This window comes from Rhinoraja longicauda, chromosome 36 (assembly GCF_053455715.1).
Source record: "Rhinoraja longicauda isolate Sanriku21f chromosome 36, sRhiLon1.1, whole genome shotgun sequence".
Lineage (NCBI taxonomy): Eukaryota > Metazoa > Chordata > Chondrichthyes > Rajiformes > Arhynchobatidae > Rhinoraja > Rhinoraja longicauda.
The window spans coordinates 16710493-16732839 of NC_135988.1; the positions used below are offsets into that span (position 1 = coordinate 16710493).

At 47.5% G+C, this 22347-nt stretch overlaps 1 protein-coding gene across 1 annotated transcript in view; it reads left to right on the top strand.

Moving 5' to 3' along the window:
- LOC144610388 (fibroblast growth factor 17-like) overlaps positions 1–4486 on the top strand; it is a 67272-nt gene extending 62786 nt beyond the window's left edge. The window contains exon 4 of the mRNA XM_078429023.1: positions 4066–4486. Coding sequence (XP_078285149.1) covers positions 4066–4359 — 294 coding nt within the window. The 3' untranslated portion in view covers positions 4360–4486. The remainder of the gene's footprint in view (positions 1–4065) is intronic.
- The last annotated feature ends 17861 nt before the right edge of the window (positions 4487–22347 follow it).

Consider the following 22347-nt stretch of genomic DNA (forward strand, 5'->3'; position numbering starts at 1 on the left):
AGGGTTGCCAACTTCCTCACTCCCAAATAAGGGACAGCGGGTGACGTCACCGCCCCATGCTCCCGCTCCACCAATTGTCCCGCCCCTCCCCTGACATCAGTCTGAAGAAGGGTCTCGACCCGAAACGTCACCCATTCCTTCTCTCCGGAGATGCTGCCTGACCCCGCTGAGTTACTCCAGCATTTTGTGTCGATCTTCGATTGAAACCAGCATCTGCAGTTTTTTTCCTACACTCTTCCAGAGTGATGTTGCTTCCAAAGCCTCCCACTTGCTGGAAGCCCCATTACCTGCCTCTCTCTATCATAATCATGGTCGGGTGGTCACCGCTGTATGAAGCCCACACACTGACTTTGTCTGTTGTTGCCTCCGACAATTCCATTCATAACCACTGCCCACTGAAACATTCCCAGCCTGCTCCCGCACAGGGAATAACCCAGGCACCTGTTCACCAGGAAGCAAGTTGTCCTCAGTTCCTGACTTTACACAGTGTGAGAGTCTGGACACTGGCCACACCTGTCTCCCTACATTCAGTCCCACCGACTTTGGGTCTGAAGAAGGGTCTCGACCCTTAGATTTATTCACAAAATGCTGGAGTAACTCAGCAGGTCAGGCAGCATCTCGGGAGAGAAGGAATGGGTGACGTTTCGGGTCGAGACCCTTCTTCAGTCTGAAGAAGGGTCTCGACCCGAAACGTCACCCATTCCTTCTCTCCCGAGATGCTGCCTGACCTGCTGAGTTACTCCAGCATTTTGTGGTCTATCTTCGGTTTAAACCAAAGATACCAGAGGAGCAAGATCGACCACTCGACTCTGAAAACCGTAGTACGTCGGCGGCCATTTTAGTAGGCAGAAACTTGCAGAAACATTTTAAAAGAAAAATAACAACAATCTGCGGATTGATAGATGAGATATATTCTGCATTTTAATGGCGTCATCACACATACTGTTCCCCCAAAACACTGATTACACTGCGAGAGGCAGAGCGATCGGCGGGGTTTGCTTACGAAAATGGCCGACGTTTTGCTTACTAAAATGGCTCCTTTGTGTACTACACTTCAGTGTCGGCGATTGCAACGGAGTGGTCCATCTTGTCCCTCCAGGTGCTCCGGTTTCCTCCCATAATCCTAAAAGGTTGCTGGCAGGTTAATTGGCCGCTGCTAATAATAATAATAATAATGTATTTTATTTATATAGTGCTTTTCATATACTCAAAGACGCTTTACAGAGATTTAGAGAACATAGGGAAATTAATAAATAGATAAATAAGTAAATAAATAAACGAACAGAGAAAGGAGACAGAAGGTGAGGTGACCTTCAGTGGTTGAAGGCAGTACTGAACAGGTGAGACTTCAGCGAAGTTTTGAATGTGGTGAGTGTGGAGGAGTCTCTAACGTTTTGGGGTAGTGAGTTCCATAGGGTGGGAGCAGCGATGGAGAAAGCCCTGTCCCCCCAGGATCTGAGTTTGGTCCGGATGTGGGGGGATAGGAGATTGGCAGCGGCAGAGCGGAGGGTGCAGGTGGGAGTGTGCCTGTGGAGGAGGTCAGTCAGGTAGGATGGGGCCAGGTTATGGAGGGCTTTGTAGGTCATGAGGAGGATTTTGTACTGGATTCTCTGGGGGATGGGGAGCCAGTGGAGTTTATAAAGGACGGGGGTGATATGGCCACGGATCGGGGTGTGGGTGAGTAGACGGGCAGCGGAGTTTTGAATGTAATGGCCTCTCAGGGGGTGGTAAGTGGTAAAAGAATTAGAGAAGATGACAGCTTGGGTGAGAGAGAATATGATGCAGGACTACAGGCAAAGGGAACAGGGGACCGAGTGGTTTACTTTGCTGAGACGAGTTAAATGGTCCTCCTCCTGTGTCATAATAAGTGAGTAAGTGAAACCCATGCCTTCAGATATTGCAGCAGAGTTCTTTAGATTAATCCCTGGGGTGGGGAGATTGCTCTATGAGGGGAGATTGAATAGACAATAGACAATAGGTGCAGGAGGAGGCCATTTGGCCCTTTGAGCCAGCACCGCCATTCAATGTGATCATGGCTGATCACTCTCAATCAGTACCCCGTTCCTGCCTTCTCCCCATCCCCAAATAATTTTATAAGAAAATAACTGCAGATGCTGGTACAAATCGATTTATTCACAAAATGCTGGAGTAACTCAGCGGGTCAGGCAGCATCTCGGGAGAGAAGGAATGGGTGACGTTTCGGGTCGAGACCCTTCTTCAAATAAGAAGGGTCTTATTCTTCAAATCGAGACCCAAATAATTTTAGTTCACTGGCGTTCAAAATGAGCTGGAAAGGATTCAGCGGACATTTACGAGGATGTTGCCAGGACTAGAGGGCCTGAGCTTTAGGGAGAGGTTTAGTAGGCTGGGACTCTATTCCCTTGAGCGCAAGAGGATGAGGGGTGAATCTTATAGAGGTGTATAAAATCATGAGAGGAATAGATCGGGTAGATGCACAGGGTCTTTTGCCCAGAGTAGGGGAATCGAGGACCAGAGGACATAGGTTTAAGGTGAAACAGAAAAGATTTAATAGGAATCTGAGGGGTAACTTTTTCACACAAAGGGTGGTGGGTGTATGGAACAAGCTGCCAGAGGAGGTAGTTGAGGCTGGGACTATCCCAACGTTTAAGAAACAGTTAGACAGGTACATGGATAGGACAGGTTTGGAGGGATATGAGCCAAACACGGGTAGGTGGGACTAGTGTAGCTGGGACATGTTGGCTGGAGTGGGCAAGATGGGCCGAAGGGCCTGTTTCCACTCTGTATCACTCTATGACTCTAGTCACTATGATATACTTGAACTGTGAAAATGAATCAATTTTTGTCCAGAACCAGGGGTCACAGCTTAAGGATAAGGGGGAAGTCTTTTAGGACCGAGATGAGAAAGCATTTCTTCACACAGAGAGTGGTGAGTCTGTGGAATTCTCTGCCACAGAAGGTAGTTGAGGCCAGTTCATTGGCTATATTTAAGAAGGAGTTAGATGTGGCCCTTTTTGCTAAAGGGATCAGGGGGTATGGAGAGAAGGCAGGTACAGGCTACTGAGCTGGATGATCAGCCATGATCATATTGAATGGCGGTGCAGGCTCGAAGGGCCGAATGGCCTACTCCTGCACCTATTTTCTATGTTTCTATGTTGCCCTAGTCGAGCAGAACTGTGATAATTTCTGGGTAAAATCATATCCAGGGAGTTATTGCCCTGGGTGCTGATGGTGGGGAACTCAGCAATGGTGATAATGATCATTCTAACTCTGATGTGAACCCGATGTGAAAACTAAGGAAGGGTGAAACAACATTTCCAAGCATTACCTAGGAAGGAACTGCAGATGCTGGTTTAAACCGAAGATAGACGCAAAAAGGCTGGAGTAACTCAGCGGGTCAGACAGCATCTCTGGAGAAAAGGAATGGGTGGTGCTGTGGGTCTGAAGAAAGGTCTCGACCCGAAACGTCACCTGTTCCTTTTGTCCTAAAATGCCATCTGAGCTGCTGAGTTACTCCAGCATTTTGTGTCTTTCCAAGCATGGCTGTTTGCAATGCAGTGAAGCTCATCCCAAGGATGTGGCATGTCTGCTGTTTACACTTTAGAATCTGGGAAAATGAGGTGCAGAATATTGCATGGGAAGGAACTGCAGTCGCTGGTTTAAACCGAAGAGGGACACAAAATTCCCAATGTTGGGGGAGTCCAGAACAAGGGGCCACAGTTTAAGAATAAGAGGTAGGCCATTTAGAACGGAGATGAGGAAAACCTTTTTCAGTCAGAGAGTTGTGAATCTGTGGAATTCTCTGCCTCAGAAGGCAGTGGAGGCCAATTCTCTGAATGCATTCAAGAGAGAGCTGGATAGAGCTCTTAAGGATAGCGGAGTCAGGGGGTATGGGGAGAAGGCAGGAACGGGGTACTGATTGAGAATGGTCAGCCATGATCACATTGAATGGCGGTGCTGGCTCGAAGGGCCGAATGGCCTCCTCCTGCACCTAAGCTGGAGTAACCCAGGCAGCACCTCTGGAGAGAAGGTAAGGGGGGCGTTTCTGGTCGAGATCCTTCTTCATTTGTTCCCTTATTTTTACAGTTGGTGGGCAAGGGCAAGGATTGCATCTTCACGGAAATATTGCTGGAAAATAACTACACGGCGCTGCGGAACACCAAGTACGAAGGGTGGTACATGGCCTTCACCAGGAAAGGGCAGCCCAGAAAAGCCACAAAGACCAGGCAGAACCAGAGGGAAGTCCACTTCATGAAAAGACTGTTCAAAGGGGAGCCCCTCTTCCCGAACCGAGACCGCCAAAGGCACTTTGAGTTTATAAACTACCCCGTCACCAAAAGGACTCGGAGAACACGCATCCCGAAGCGTCACCGGACCTAGACTCGGACTGGCAATATTTTTTTAACCAGATGTTTTATTTTTTTATACTTCATTTTAATGGGTGGGCAGTGGGACAGGAGCAGGTTTTTAAAAAAAAAATTAAAAGTGGATTGAAAAAAAAAAAGGAAACAAATTGTACAAATAAAAGGCTGTTCAACGCGTTCTAGGTTGTGTATGTCGGAGACTGTGCTGTTGTTTAAGTTCATGCTCGGAATGTTTGCAAGACACACCTCGATTATAAAGACATATTAGACCAAGAGGACCCGCTGGGACCAAATCTCTCCTGCATTGGTGCAGCACCCTCTCCTCCCTTCCTCCCCCCTCCCACCCTCTCCTCTCCCTCCTCCCCTCCCCTCCCTCCTCCCTCCTCCCACTTCCCTCCCCCTCCCTCCTCCCCCCTTCTCCCCCCCACTCCATGCCCCTCAACCCCCATTATCCTCCCCCTCCTCCCTCCTCACCCCCCCCTCCCTCCTCACCCCCCCCTCCCTCCTCACCCCCCCTCCCTCCTCACCCCCCCCCTCCCTCCTCACCCCCCCTCCCTCCTCACCCCCCCCCCTCCCTCCTCACCCCCCCTCCATGCCCCACAAACCCCCCTTATCATCTCCCTCCTCCCTCCTCACCCCCCCCTCCCTCCTCACCCCCCTCCCTCCTCACCCCCCCCCTCCCTCCTCACCCCCCTCCCTCCTCACCCCCCCTCCCTCCTCATCCCCCCCTCCCTCCTCACCCCCACTCCATGCCCCTCAACCCCCCTTATCATCTCCCTCCTCCCTCCTCACCCCCCCCCCTCCCTCCTCACCCCCCCCTCCCTCCTCCCCCCCCTCCCTCCTCACCCCCCCCTCCCTCCTCACCCCCCCTCCATGCCCCACAAACTCCCCTTATCATCTCCCTCCTCCCTCCTCACCCCCCCCTCCCTCCTCACCCCCCCTCCCTCCTCACCCCCCCCTCCCCTCCTCACCCCCCCCTCCCTCCTCACCCCCCCCTCCCTCCTCACCCCCCCCTCCCTCCTCACCCCCCCCTCCATGCCCCACAAACCCCCTTATCCTCCCTCCCCCCTCCCTCCCCTCCCTCCCTAGGAGATAGATTTAAACTCTAAAAAGTGACTAACTTAAAAAAAATATAACACTGATTTCAATGAAACTTCTCCCATTAGCACCAAAGGAACGTTGGCAAGTAAGGCGGGCCTAAAATTGTCACACTATCGTGCACCGTTTTGTCTGTAGTTCAGGAACAAACAAACAAACAAACGAGAGTTTTAGTATACAGATATTTCCACAGTCTCGCACACTCACAGGTTATCTAGGATGGGTCCACAGTCATTTAAATATTTCTGTACACTGATGTTCAAGATACAGTCTGTGTGCTCAGCAATGCACAGCTAACTGGTGAAAGGCTTGGAAAGAGTGGATGTGGAGAGGATGTTTCCACCAGTGGGAGAGTCTAGGACTAAAGGTCACAGCCTCAGAATTAAAGGACGTTCCTTTAGGAAGGAGATGGGGAGGAATTTCTTCAGTCAGAGGGTGGTGAATCTGTGGAATGAATTCCCAAAGAAGGCTGTGGAGGCCGAGTCAATGGATATTTTCAAGGCAGAGATAGATAGATTCTTGATCAGTACGGGTGTCAGGGGTTATGTACGGGGAGAAGGCAGGAGAATGGGGTTGGGAGGGAGAGATAGACCAGCCATGATTGAATGGTGGAGTGGACTTGATGGGCTGAATGGCCTAATTCTGCTCCTATCACTTATGGACCTTAGTGATTGCTAGCAATTCAAAAAGGTGCTCAGTTGTCCAAGGTACAAGTCGTGCTCCAGAGAGCAGTCCCATTGTTCACCGTCACTTGGCCAGAGGTTCTGCATTATCAGAGGTACATCTTCAGCTGAAGAAACAAGCAGCTGGTGTTACAACCATCTATCTACAGGTTCTCCTGCAAGTAAGCCAAGTATCCTTTTCACACAAAGGGTGGTGGGTGTTTGGAACAAGCTGCCAGAGGAGTCATGTAAGAAGGAACTGCAGATGCTGGTTTAAACCGAAGACAGACATAAAAGGCGATAGTAACTCAGCGGGACAGCCAGCATCTCTGGAGAGAAGGAATGGGTGACGTTTCAGGTCAAGGACATTCTTGTCTCAAGAAGGTTCTCAACCCGAAACGTCACCCGTTCCTTCTCTCCAGAGATGCTGCCTGTCCCGCTGAGTTACTCCAGCTTTTTGTGATACCTTCAATGTGTACCAGCATCTGCAGTTATTTTCCTAATCAATTGCTTAACTGGCTGACAGTGTTTTGGCTGCATATTTAGGTCCAGACTACACCAAAGTTTAAGAAACAGTTAGACAAGTACATGGATAAGACAGGTTTGGAGGGATATGGGCCAAATGCGGGCAGGTGGGACTAGTTTAGCTGGGACATGTTGGCCGGTGTGGGCAAGTTGGGCCGAAGGGCCTGCTTCCACACTGTATCACTCTGTGACTCTGGAACACGGTGTTGATTTGGAAATGCATCCAAGCCCTTCATTGTGACGATCTTGCTACATTCCACCCTGCAACTCTGTGGGAAGCATCTTATTCACATGGGCTGCAGAAGCTCAAAAAGGTCGCAAAATTGCCCCAGTAAATTTGACTCCCGCAGGACCAGAACCAAATAAGCTGGGACATTTAGTATAAGAAAATAACTGCAGATGCTGGTACAAATCGAAGGTATTTATTCACAAAATGCTGGATTCACTCAGCAGGTCAGGCAGCATCTCGGGAGAGAAGGAATGGGTGACGTTTCGGGTCGAGACCCTTCTTCAGACTGATGTCAGGGGGGCGGGACAAAGGAAGGATATAGGTGGAGACAGGCAGTTGGAGGGAGAACTGGGAAGGGGGAGGGGAAGGGAGGGTCAGAGGAACTATCTAAAGTTGGAGAAGTTAATGTTCATACCACTGGGCTGCAAGCTGCCCAGGCGAAATATGAGGTGCTGTTCCTCCAATTTCCGGTGGGCCTCACTATGGCACTGGAGGAGGCCCATGACATAAAGGTCAGACTGGGAATGGGAGGGGGAGTTGAAGTGCTCGGCCACCAGGAGATCAGTTTGGTCAATGCAGACCGAGCGCAGGTGTTCAGCGAAGAGATCGCCGAGATCATTTACTGGGGCAATTGGGGAAGAAAGCACATGGGGCTTTCTTACTGGGGAAAGAAAGCACACGGAAAATGCACAGGAAAAACATGGGAGTATGTTTCTTTTGAAACTGTTAATCACATTCAATAAACTAAAAGTTACCAAAGGAAAAACAGGCTGATCAAACAAATGAGTAAAATGCTGTCTCCACCTATATCCTTCCTTTGTCCCGCCCCCCTGACATCAGTCTGAAGAAGGGTCTCGACCCAAAAAGTCACCCATTCCTTCTCTCCTGAGATGCTGCCTGACCCGCTGAGTTACTCCAGCATCTTGTGAGTAAAATGCAAGTGATACCTTCTATTCGTGAGGCCGTGCTAAAGTGTAAATAGCACTGATGGATGGTAATTACATTGAATAGAGTCTGGCAAGGACAATGGGAACAGGTTCAGTGAAAACAAGCAAAGACACACCGAACATGCAAGGAACTTGCAGTCTTTCCTAGGGGGAGTGCGAGTGTTAGAAGATTAGCAGAGAAAAAGCTGGAGTAACTCAGTGGGTCAGACAACATCTCTGGAGAGAAGGAACAGGTGACGTTTCGGGTCGAGACCATTTCTTCAGACTGATAATTTGGCTTGAAGGCAGGCACAGAATGCTGGAGTCACTCAGCGGGTCAGGCAGCATCTCGGGAGAGAAGGAATGGGTGACGTTTCGGATCGAGACCCATCTACATCAGTCTGAAGTGGGAGATTGCAGCCTTCACCTGGTCCATCCTGTACCGACTAATGCAATCAACCCGACGCGCACAGTCGAACAGATGTAGTGTTTTGGTGTCACTTTTGACAATGCCACTAGTGACCTGTAACCATCCAACCAGCCACTGATGCTGCCCTGGCCTGGATGTCTACCCGTGACCGACATCTTCAGGCTGTGCATGCCAGACACAAGAAGAAGATCCATCTGAAGAAGGGTCTCAACCCGAAACGGCACCTAGTCCGTCTAGACTTAGAAACATAGAAAATAGGTGCAGGAGGAGGCCATTCGGTCTTTCATTCGGTCCTTCACGGTCATGATCATTCAATATGATCATGATTATAAGATTATTAAGGGGTTGGACACGTTAGAGGCAGGAAACATGTTCCCAACGTTGGGGGAGTCCGGAACAAAGGGCCACAGTTTAAGAATAAGGGGTAGGCCATTTAGAACGGAGATGAGGAAAAAGTTTTTCAGTCAGAGAGTTGTGAATCTGTGGAATTCACTGCCTCAGAAGGCAGTGGAGGCCAATTCTCTGAATGCATTCAAGAGATAGAGCTCTTAAGGATAGCGCAGTCAGGAGGTATGGGGAGAAGGCAGGAACGGGGTACTGATTGAGAATGATCAGCCATGATCACATTGACTGGCGGTGCTGGCTCGAAAGGCTGAATGGCCTATTCCTGAACCTATTGTCTATTGTGTATTGGCTGATCATCCAAAATCAGTACCCCGTTCCTGCTTTCTCCCCATATCCCTTGATTACATTAGCCCTCTAACTAAATCTAACTTATCTAGAATCTCCATGGCTCTGCAGATTTGATCTCCTTATCTGAGGAATGATTTTCTTACTGTGGAGGGAGCTCAGCAAATGTTCACCAGATCAGTTCCTGGGTTGGCAGGATTGACGTACAACATGGGATGGTGGCAATGGGATTTATATGCGTGAGGCTTTGGGAGGACCAGATGAGGATGTGACCGGACGCTTCCCAATCCTGAACAAGCACGACGAAGGAAAGATACTCCTGATGGCGATGCCCTTAGAACCAGGAGCAACACCACGAGGATCAGGCAGCATCTCGGGATATTGCAGAGAGTTGAGGATGTTTCACATGACTGGACCTTCTACCATCTACACTCAGGCTGCCTCAGAAAAGCAGCCAGCATAATCAAACGCCCGCCCCACCTTCCTCTCCTTGCTCCCATCAGCAGAAGGTACAGAAACTGGAAAGCGCGCGCCACCAGACATGGGAACAGCTTCATCCCCTCTGTTATCGGCCTTCTGAACGGTCCGATTCACCTCTACCCCATTGCGGGTGCTGTCCGATTCACCTCTACCCCATTGCGGGCATTGTACTTTAACTAGGGAACAGGGCGGTCACGGTGGTGCAGCGGTAGAGTTGCTGCCTTACGGCGCTTGCAGCGCCGGAGACCCAGGTTCGATCCCGACTACGGGCGCTGTCTGTACGGAGTTTGTACGTTCTCCCCGTGACCTGCGTGGGTTTTCTCAGAGATCCTCGGTTTCCTCCCACACTCCAAAGACGTACAGGCTTGTCGGTTAATTGGCTTGGCATAAGTGTAAATTGTCCCTGGTGTGTGTAGGATAGTGTTAATGTGCTGGGATCGCTGGTCGGTACAGACTCGGCGGGCCGAAGGGCCTGTTTCCGTGCTGTATCTCTAAAGGAAACCGATGCATTACAATGGCGGCACGGTAGCGCAGCGGTAGAGTTGCTGCTTTACAGCGAATGCAGCGCCGGAGACTCAGGTTCGATCCTGACTACGGGTGCTGCACTGTAAGGAGTTTGTACGTTCTCCCCGTGACCTGCGTGGGTTTTCTCCGAGATCTTCGGTTTCCTCCCACACTCCAAAGACGTACAGGTATGTAGGTTAATTGGCTGGGTAAATGTAAAAATTGTCCCTAGTGGGTGTAGGATAGTGTTAATGTACGGGGATCACTGGGCGGCACGGACTTGGAGGGCCGAAAAGGCCTGTTTCCGGCTGTATATATATGATATGAATGCGCTAGAACCTTGAGAACTGTTTTCTGCGATCTGCAACTTCCCCCTTGCTCTATTTATTACATTTTTGAGTTTAATTTGATTGTATGTATGTGTAGTATACCTGATCTGTTTGGATAGCATGCAAAACACAGCTTCTCATTACACCTTGCCACATGTGACAGTGATAAACCTAAACCTAATTTAGCGGTACGAAGGTGTAACATTTGTCTATGTTAAGTATGTCACACAAAAGATTTAAATTCCTACCATGTGCCAGATGACATTTCTTTATTGATCATCAACAAACCCTCTCCCAGCTCTTGACATCTTCGCCTGAAGAAGGGTCTCGACCAGAAACGTCACCTATTCCTTTTCTCCAGAGATGCTGTCAGACCCGCTGAGTTACTCCAGCATTTTGTGTCTGTCTTTGCCTGATCATTTCATTCCCCCCAGATCTCGAGCCGGTGTATTGAGAATCGAGGATGGACAGGAAACCACGAAAGCAACTATATTGTCAACTAAAGATTAACTGAGACTTGCCTATGTTCAATTTGCATCATTTTTACACAATTCCATTAAGTCTTGATCTAGCCCAAACTCAGCGTGGAGACATGTTACCGACAACAGCATCCTCCTGAAAATAGACACAAAATGCTGGAGTAACTCAGCGGGACAGGCAGCATCTCTGGAGAGAAGGAATGGGTGACGTTTCGGGTCAAGACCCTTCTTCAGACCTATCTTTGTTTTATCTTTGGTGTCTCTCTTTGGTTTAAACCAGCATCTGCAGTTCGGAAGGGTGAAGAAGGGTCTCGACCCGAAACGTCGCCCATTCCTTCTCTCCAGAGATGCTGCCTGTCCCGCTGAGTTCCTCCAGCATTTTGTGTCTATCTTCGGTTTAAACCAGCATCTGCAGTTCCTTCCTGCACATTGTCAACCGTTTTACCACCGGTTGTTACATGTGACCCTCTGCCAATGTTCCCAGTTAACCTTTACCACGTTCAAATGTTGGTGTTTAAATAGGAAATGTAAGTATATTTGAACGATAAACTAATATTAGACAATAGACAATAGACAATAGGTGCAGGAGTAGGCCATTCGGCCCCTCGAGCCTGCACCACCATTCAATGTGATCATGGCTGATCCTTCTCAATCAGTACCCCGTTCCTGCCTTCTCCCCACACCCCCTGACTCCGCTATCCTTAAGAGCTCTATCCAGCTCTCTCTTGAATGCATTCAGAGAATTGGCCTCCACTGCCTTCTGAGGCAGTGAATTCCACAGATTCACAACTCTCTGACTGAAAACGTTTTTCCTCATCTCCGTTCTCAATGGCCTACCCCTTATTCTTAAACTGTGGCCCCTGGTTCTGGACTCCCCCCAACATTGGGAACACGTTTCCTGCCTCTAACGTGTCCAACCCCTTAATAATCTTATACGTTTCGATAAGATCCCCTCTCATCCTTCTAAATTCCAGCGTATACATGCCTAGCTTGCATTACATGGCTATGAGGGAGGACAATGGGATTAGCTTGATGGTTCTACAGTGCAGGCAAGGGCCCATGAGCCGAGTGCCATAAACCTCTGATTCCAACGCTGCCAGCTCGGAACAGCACCCATAGGCTCAATCACACCCTCCAACAATAACAAGCTGCATTTTTATAGTGTGTTTAACACATTGAAGTGTCCCAATTACCTACACACAGACCCGGGTAGTCACTATATGGCACCAAGGCCACAGATCCAGCAGCATAAATCAGAGGGGAGGGAGATCGCCAGGTTGTTTACTTTCCCTCTCCTGCCTCTGTAACCCTGCTGAGCCCGGCCGCATTCTTACTCTCTGTTTCTTCAGCTGCTGTGGAAGGGGGAGAGACGGGCAATTGTGGACGTGAATAACTGGGGGCAGCTGCACACATTGTCTCCAGCCCACCTCCTCCCCACCCCCAGCTGCCTGTGTGTGAAGCCAAGCCACCTCCAGGGTAAACACTGCGCCCTTGCACACCAACACCAGCAAGGAGGTGGATGGGGGGGGGGGGGTGGGCCGGTGGGGTGGGGGGTGTGGGCGGGTGGGGTGGGGTGGGATATGGGGGGGAAGGGGGTACATCAAATGCTAGAGCTGCAAAATGCTCTTGTCTCAAGGAAATACATTTCTAGCTGCTCTGGTACAAAATCTTTGGGATTTTTGCATCTTGTTTTGATTTTTTAAATCATCGTACAGATTTCCCTTTGCTTCAATAGTATATACATATAGTATATAGTTTATATACTACTAGTAGAATATACTTCACTGTTATATATATGTATTTTTATTTATTTATTATTAATTTCTATATATAACACACGCACATATACACATATATAAAATTATATATATATATATGAATAGTAACACACACATATATATACACACACACGCACACACACACACATATATATACATATATATACATATATATACACACACACGCACACACACACACATATATATATATATATACTGTCGAAGGTATTTATTTCACAAAATGCTGGAATAACTCAGCGGGTCAGGCAGCATCTCAGGAGAGAAGGAATGGGTGACGTTTCGGGTCGAGACCCTTCTTCAGACAGTACATACTGTAGTCTGAAGAAGGGTCTCGACCCGAAACGTCACCCATTTCCTTCTCTCCAGAGATGCTGCCTGACCCGCTGAGTTACTCCAGCTTTTTGTGTCTATCACACATATATATATATATATATATATATATTAGTTTTGTTTATTGTCACGTGCTATCGAGTCAGCGGAAAGACAATACATGATTATAATCGAGCCGTACACAGTGTACGGACACATGGTAAAGGAATAACTTTTTTTTAAATGTCAAAATATACTTTATTCGAGAAATAAATATATACAAAACATGTTCCTTCCAAACCTCCATCAGCCATTCTCGGAGGCGACACATACATTCAATACAGATATTCAATGCACCAATTACACAAAATTACCCCCCACCCGTGCCACTCTTGTGGCCCACTGGCTTGGAATCCCTTCCCTTATTGGTAAAGGAATAACGTTTAGTGCATGGTAAAGCCAGCAAAGTCTGATCCAGGATAGTCCGAGGGTCACCAATGAGGTAGATAGTAGTTCAGCACTGCTCTCTGGTTGTGGTAGGATGGTTCAGTTGCCTGATAACAGCTGGGAAGAAACCGTCCCTGAATCTGGAGGTGTGCGTCTTCACACTTCTGTACATTTTGCCTGATATGTATATTATCATATCATATCATATATATACAGCCGGAAACAGGCCTTTTCGGCCCACCAAGTCCGTGCCGCCCAGTGATCCCCGTACATTAACACTATCCTACACCCACTAGGGACAATTTTTACATTTACCCAGCCAATTAACCTACATACCTGTACGTCTTTGGAGTGTGGGAGGAAACCGAAGATCTCGGAGAAAACCCACGCAGGTCACGGGGAGAACGTACAAACTCCTTAAAGTGCAGCACCCGTAGTCAGGATCGAACCTGAGTCTCCGGCGCTGCATTCTCTGTAAAGCAGCAACTCTACCGCTGCGCTACCGTGCCGTTATAGAGAATAGATGCAGAGGAACACATTGGGTTTATAAAGGGATGCACTAGAATGCATTGAGCATGTGCCAGGACAATATCCTTAGAGGATGTGACCAATATTTTTTTAATTGCTGTGTTCACTTAATCTCATCTCTCTCACCATGCCTATTCTCCCTAGTGTTTTGTAAATTTTCTTTGAAATACTTCCGCCCTTTCCGCTTAAAGCTTACTATTGATGATACTCCCATCAGTTTCACGTTGGCCTCATTAACTCAAACAACCTCTCTTGAGCTTGAGGTTGCTGCTTTCCAACGGCTAACTCAACAACTGATTTTGATCAATCTGAAGAAGGGTCTCGACCCGAAACGTCACCCATTCCTTCTCTACCGAGATGCTACCTGTCCCGCTGAGTTACTCCAGCATTGTGTGTCTACCTTCAACATCCAGTGGAATCTGTGTAGGAAGGAACTGCCGACCGAAGATTTAAACCGAAGATAGACACAAAATGCTGGAGTGACAATAGACAATAGACAATAGAAAATAGGTGCAGTAGGAGGCCATTCAGCCCTTCGAGCCAGCACCGCCATTCAATGTGATCATGGGTGATCTTTCTCAATCAGTACCCCGTTCCTGCCTTCTCCCCATACCCCCTGACTCCGCTATCCTTAAGAGCTCTATCTAGCTCTCTCTTAAATGCATTCAGGGAATTGGCCTCCACTGCCTTCTGAGGCGGAGAATTCCACCGATTCACAACTCTCTGTCTGAAAACGTTTTTCCTCATCTCAGTTCTAAATGGCCTACCCCTTATTAACATATAACATATAACAACTACAGCATGGAAACAGGCCTGTCCAGCCCTACCAGTCCACGCCGACCATTCTCCCTGACCTAGTCTCATCTACCTGCACTCAGACCATAACCCTCCAATCCCCTCCTATCCATATACCTATCCAATTTACTCTTAAATAATAAAATCGAGCCAGCCTCCACCACTTCCACCGGAAGCCCATTCCATACAGCCACAACCCTCTGAGTAAAGAAGTTCCCCCTCACGTTACCCCTAAACCTTTGTCCCTCAATTCTGAAGCTATGTCCCCTTGTTGGAATCTTCCCCACTCTCAAAGGGAAAAGCCTACCCACGTCAACTCTGTCCGTCCCTCTCAAAATTTTAAAAACCTCTATCAAGTCCCCCCTCAACCTTCTACGCTCCATAGAATAAAGACCCAACCTATTCAACCTCTCTCTGTAGCCTAAGTGCTGAAACCCAGGCAACATTCTAGTGAATCTCCTCTGTACCCTCTCCATTTTGTCTTAAACTGTGGCCCCTTGTTCTGGACTCCCCCAACATTGGGAACATGTTTCCTGCCTCTAACGTGTCCAACCCCTTAATAATCTTATTCGTTTCGATAAGATCTCCTCTCATCCTTCTAAATTCCAGTGTAACTCAGCGGGACAGGCAGCATCTCTGGAGAGAAGGAACGGGCGGTGTTTCGGGTCGAGACCCTTCTTCAGAGACGTCACCCGTTCCTTCTCTCCAGAGATGCTGCCTGTCCCGCTGAGTTACTCCAGCATCTGCAGTGGAACCCAATGGCCTCTACTGACCCGCTGAAATTCAGTAAGTGTCTCAACCAAGGACTTTATGTTGACAGAACCAAACCTCTCAGACAAATGAAGCTATTGACATAAAATGATTTCCTGCCCACCCTCATTGGAGGCGAAATCTTCTAGAACTTTTTTGTTTCTTTGTCCGCGGTTCTCAATAACAAGGTTTAACAGTGGAATAGACCTGCCGATATGCTGGCAAACTTGATTTGGGGAGGCTGAGGCCTACCTTGGCTCCGTAGATAATGGAGCTTATTCAGCAAGGGGGACGTTTATCCCGTCCTGGTTCAAAAGAAAAAGAAACAATTTGCTTTTTAAGCCCTGGAAATCCCCAATTTAATGGCTCGTGACACCTTGGCTCAAGTGAGGCGGAGGAGAAAGCGGTGGCCTTCAAAAGCTCGGGCAAATGGCACTTTACACCTTGTCAGGGCCAGATGACAAGTGGAGAAGCATAAAAGGGATGCAATTGTGCGAGGAGATTGGGCAGTCACCATTCATGGCCAAGCCTGATTGAATTTAGAGGTGTTACCTTTCCCACAGGTATCTAGCAGTCAGCCCATGCTGTGCCCTGCACATTCACAGTCCACACAAGCGTTTCTAATTAACCTTCTGATTGTGAGAGGAATGATTACAGCCTTCACAGACACTTTCCCCCTACACCCCCACCCACCCCCCCCTCTCTGATCCCACCCTCACACAGTGCTCCACGAGGCTTTGATGTGTGAAAGTACAAAACTCTCGGCAGGTCTTGCAGCTAACAATGTATCCAGGTACCCAGGGCTACAATCAAAGCAGATTATGGGGGGCGGGGTGGGGGGGGGGGACTTTTAACCATTTGAAACCTGGGAGCTTTGAAGAAATTCTCTCACCCTTGAATAGAGGTGACCTTTACAGAAGATAAAGAATAAGAAATCAAAGTAAATCCTCTACAATTACTTTCAACCAGCTTGAGAGGCTGGGGCTCAATAAAGAGAGGGCGGGGGTGTCAGAAGCATTGGCTTCAAACCAGCAAGAAACAAACTCAGGGCTGCTTTCAGGGATATTTTGATTAAAATCAGTGGTTTCTCACTCTGCATTGAGGTTTCACAAGGTGTACGTCAGTCTTCATCCAGTCTCCACCCGGAACATCACCCGTTCCTCACCTTACCTCCAGAGATGCTGCCCGTCCCGCTGAGTTACTCCAGCATTTTGTGTCTGTCTCCGGTGTAAACCAGCGCTTGCAGTTCCTTCCCACCCATTCATCATCGTTATCTCCCTTGAATCAAGTGACAATTGCCTGCGTTCAATTTGTTGGCCACTACCATAATTTTGACACAATTCCATTCGGTCTGGATCTGGCCCAAACTATCCATGGCGACACATTCCTAACAACACCATCCTCCAGAAGACAGACGCAAAATGGCGTGGTAAGTCCGAGGGGCAGGCAGCATCTCTGGAGAGAAAGAATGGGCGACGTTTAGGGTCAAGACAGTTCTTCAGATTCCGTCTCGACCCGAAACGTCACCCATTCCTTCTCTCCAGAGATGCTGCCTGTCCCGCTGAGTTACTCCAGCACTTTGCGTCTATCTTCGGTTTAGACCTGCATCTGCAGTTCCTTCCTACACCCACCTACCTGGACGTGAGGGGTTGCAGCCTGCATGCCTGTGCTTTGATGGGGCGATGGTCTTCAGATCCCGGTCCTTGGCCCCTGATCATCGGAGGCTGGGAGAGACCACTGGACTATCTTCATCCTCATCTGGCCATGATGGGAATACACTAGCATTCTTTTTCTGTACACTGTAATTCTTTTTTGTGCACAATCCGCAGGCATTGCCACTTTCATTTCACTGCACATCGTGTATGTGTATGTGACAAATAAACTTGACTTGACTTGACTTGACATTAAAAACAAGAGGTTTATGTTAAAATGTATTTAGTGTGTTTTGTTCATTTTTATTGGTACGACTGTATGGCAAAACAATTTCCTTGTATGTTGCAAAACATACTTGGCTAATAAAGTATGTTTTTGATTATTACGATTAAGGGGATAACTAGGGAGAATCATGAGAGGAATAGATTGGGTAGTTGCACAGAGTCTCTTGCCCAGAGTAGGTGAATCGAGGACCAGAGGACATAGGTTTAAGGTGAAAGGGAAAAGATTTAATAGGAATCTGAGGGGTAACTTTTTCACACAAAGGGTGGTGGGTGTATGCAACAAGCTGCCAGAGGAGTAGTAGTTGAGGCTGGGACTATCCCAATGTTTACAAAACAGTTAGACAGGTACATGGATAGGACAAGTTTGGAGGGATATGGACCAAGCGCAGGCAGGTGGGACTAGGGTAGCTGGGACATGTTGGCCGGTGTGGGCAGGTTGGGCCACATGGCCTGTTTCCACGCTGTATCACTCTATGACTATGAGAAGGTAGGATCACTCATGGAGGGACTTTATGCTTAAAGTCACAGGTGAGGTGCTACAGGAGCGCTTTGCATCTATCATCACAAGGAGAAGGATGCGAAGGACAGTGAGATCAATGTGGGGAATACTTAAATGCTGGAGCACTTTGAGAACAAGAGGTAGGTGGTGGCAGGTGGTTGAACTCCATTAAAGTGGATAGATCTCCAGGGCCCAATGGGATCTATCCCAGGTTAACATAGAAACATAGAAAATAGGTGCAGGAGTAGGCCATTCGGCCCTTCGAGCCTGCACCGCCATTCAATATGATCATGGCTGATCGGGCCACATCTAACTCCCTCTTAAATATAGCCAATGAACTGGCCTCAACTACCTTCTGTGGCAGAGAATTTCACAGACTCGCCACTCTCTGTGTGAAGAGCTGTTTTCTCATCTCGGTTATTGAGAGAGGCAAGAGAGGAGATGGCAGGGTAGGGTTGCCAACTTCCTCACTCCCAAATATGGGACAAAGGGTGATGTCACCGCCCCACGTGACCTCACCCAGCCAGCGGCCACGTGCTCCCCCTCCACCAATGGCGGCCGCCCGGCCCGGGCGGGGTGAGGTCACGTGGGGCGCGGGGCGGTGACGTCACCCATTGACCCTTATTTGGGAGTGAGGAAGTTGGCAACCCGACTAATAAGGGACAAGGGCGGTCCCGTACGGGACAAACTAATTTAGCCCAAAATACAGGATGTCCCGGCTAATACGGGACAGTTGGCAACCCTATGACAGGTGGTTGAAGTCCATTTAGGTGGATAAATCTCCAAGGCCTAATGGGATCTAACCCAGCTTATTAAGAGAGGCAAGAGAGGGGATTGTAAGGGGCTTGATGAAGATCTTTATATCTTCACTTGCTACAGGTGAGGGCCCAGAGAACCGGAGAGGAGCCAATATTGTTCTTTTGTTTAAGAAGGTAAGTAAAGAAAATCTGAGACTGAGATCCAGGACAGATAAAATCCACGGATCAGCCTCACATTAGCAATGGGAATGCTACCAGAGAGGATTTTTTCAGGATAGGGTGTACTCCCATTTGAAAAGAGAATGGGTTAATTAGAAGATCGACACAAAAAAAACTGGAGTAACTCAGGGGGTCAGACAGCATCACTAGAGAAAAGGAATGGGTGACATTTCGGGTCGAGACCCTTCTTCAGACTGAGAGTCAGGGGAAAGGTAAACGGGAGGTACAGTCGGTGATGTAGAGAGATACAGAACAAATGAATGAAAGATAGGCTGCATATGTTCAGTCAACATGGCTTTTTTTCTGTGTAGGAAGGAACTGCAGATGCTGGTTTACACCGTAGATAGACACAAAATGCTGGAGTAACTCAGCGGGACAGGCAGCATCTCTGGAGAAAAGAAATGGGTGATGTTTCAGGCCGAGAGACAGAGGAGAGGGAAACGAGAGATGTAGATGAGACAGGTCTTGTCTTACCAACTTGATTGAGTTTTTTGAGGAGATGACGAAGGTGATCAATGAGGGTAGGGTAGTGGATTTTGTCTACATGGATTTTAGTAAGTTCTTTGATAAAGAGAAATAATTAATTAATTAATTAATTGGTTGGTTCATTAATTGGTTGGTTCATTGATTGATTGATTGATTGGTTGATTGGTTGATTGATTGATTGATTGATTGATTGATTGATTGATTGATTGATTGATTGATTGATTGATTGATTGATTGATTGATTGATTGATTGATTGATTGATTGATTGATTGATTGATTGATTGATTGATTGATTGATTGATTGATTGATTGATTGATTGATTGATTGATTGATTGATTGATTGATTGATTGATTGATTGATTGATTGATTGATTGATTGATTGATTGATTGATTGATTGATTGATTGATTGATTGATTGATTGATTGATTGATTGATTGATTGATTGATTGATTGATTGATTGATTGATTGATTGATTGATTGATTGATTGATTGATTGATTGATTGATTGATTGATTGATTGATTGATTGATTGATTGGTTGGTTGATTGGTTGGTTGGTTGGTTGGTTGGTTGGTTGGTTGGTTGGTTGGTTGGTTGGTTGGTTGGTTGGTTGGTTGGTTGGTTGGTTGGTTGGTTGGTTGATTGATTGATCGATTGATCGATGGATCGATGGATCGATGGATCGATTGATCGATGGATCGATTGATAGATCGATCGGTCGATCGGTCGGTCGGTCGGTCGGTCGGTCGGTCGGTCGGTTGTTCGATTGATCGATCGATTGAGGTTGCAGACATCCTCAAAATTAGTGGAGTTACTCCAGTATTTTGTGTCTATCTTTGGTGTAAACCAGCAACTGCAGTTCCTTCCTACACAGGATTTCCAGACTGTCGTATCTCAATTGCTAAAGACCCCATGAGGTCAGAAAAAGGTAGAAACATAGAAAATATGTGCAGGAGGCCATTTGGCCCTTCGAGCAAGCACCGCCATTCATTGTGATCATGGCTGATCATCCACAATCAGTAAACTGTTCCTGCCTTCTCCCCATATCCCTTGGTTCCATTAGAAACATAGAAACATAGAAACATAGAAAATAGGTGCAGGAGGCCATTTGGCCCTTCAAGCCAGCACCGCCATTCATTGTGATCATGGCGGGTCGTCCACAATCAGTAACCCGTTCCTGCCTTCTCCCCATATCCCTTGATTCCACTAGCCCCTAGAGCTCCATCTAACTCTATCCAATGATTTGGCCTCCACTGCCCTCTGTGGCGAGAATTCCACAAATTCACAATAGACAATAGACAATAGACAATAGGTGCAGGATGAGGCCATTCGGCCCTTCGAGCTAGCACCGCCATTCAATGTGATCATGGCTGATCATTCTCAAACAGTACCCCGTTCCTGCCTTCTCCCCATACCCCCTGACTCCGCTATCCTTAACCTAACCTAAACCTAACCGTTAACCTAAACACAGCTAACTCTCTGGGTGAAAAAGTTCCTTCTCACCTCAGTTTTAAATGGCCTCCCCTTTACTCTAAGACTGTGGCCCCTGGTTCTGGACTCGCCCAACATTGGGAACATTATTCCTGCATCTAGCTTGTCCAGCCCTTTTATAATTTGATACGTTTCTATAAGATCCCCTCTCATCCTTCTAAACTCCAGTGAATACAAGTCTAGCTCCTGGAGCTCTGGAGGAGTTTTCAGCGATAAGGAAGGAACATTGTCACGAATCAAGACCTGTCATTTGGCTGGGTCGTACCCACAGTGGACAAATATTTCAATTGATAAAAACTGGTAGACAAGTTGTGGTTGACTTTAGTTGCAGGACCACTACGAGTAGATTGGAGCAACAATCTCGCCACCTTGTGGGGTGGAAGCGGCGGTGCAGGAAGCCAACATTCCAGATGAGACGGAGGGAACTGCAGATGCTGGGACCTCAAGCAGACCACAAAGCGCTGGAGGAACTCAGCACATCAGGCAGCATCTGTGGAGGGAAATAGACAGTCAACATTTTGGGCTGGCACAAATATTTCAGAAACACAGCATTCATTATATGGACCCACAGAATCAGTGCTGCTCGAATCAGCCATCCTCAGTAATAAGTCACATACCCACCAGCGGCTCTTTTTCCTGAGAAGACTGAGGAACTTTGGCATGAACGCCAGCATCCTCACAAACCTCTACAGATGGACCATCGAGAGCCTGCTGACGGGCTGCATTACAGTCTGGTACGGGAACTGTTCTGCCCACAGCCACAAACCACTACAGAGAGTTAGTGGTGAAGACGGCACAGCACATCACTGGCAACTGTCTCCCGGCCATTCAGGACATGTTCTACCGGCGGTGCCTTCCGGAAGGCACGCAGCATCATCAAGGACCACAGCCACCCAGCACGCAGGCTGTTCTCCTTGTTACCGTCAGGCAGACGTTACAGGAGTATGGTGCACGTACCGCAGGACTTAAGAACAGTTTCTACCATCGGGCCATCAGGCTTCTGAACTCATAAACACATTTCACATCATATATGTTGATTATTTTTAATATTGTCTTTGAACCTATTTTTAATATTGTCTTTTTACCTTACTAATGTCATTTTTAAAAATCTTATTTATCCTTGGAATATTACTGCTGAGGTGACCCGTTGTCTTGTCAAATACATTTCATTGTACCATTGACCCTGAGCCAACATACATATGACAAATAAAATTTATTATTATTACATAATGTGAAATAATATTAGCAGTTAACAATAGACAATGGACAATAGACAATAGGTGCCAGACTTATATAATGCCAGACTTATATATGCCAGACTTATACAAAATAACGAAGCAAATCTGGACATAAGGTTAAAATATTGAGGAGAATGACCACTTGTTTTGCGATTCACTGGGGTAAGTCCACCATCTGGTGGTAGTAATATGCCCTGCAGGTTGAAAGGAATAGACAATAGACAATAGACAATAGGTGCAGGAGGAGGCCATTCGGCCCTTCGAGCCAGCACCGCCATTCAATGTGATCATGGCTGATCATTCTCAATCAGTACCCCGTTCCTGCCTTCTCCCCATACCCCCTGACTCCGTTATCCTTAAGAGCTCTATCTAGCTCTCTCTTGAATGCATTC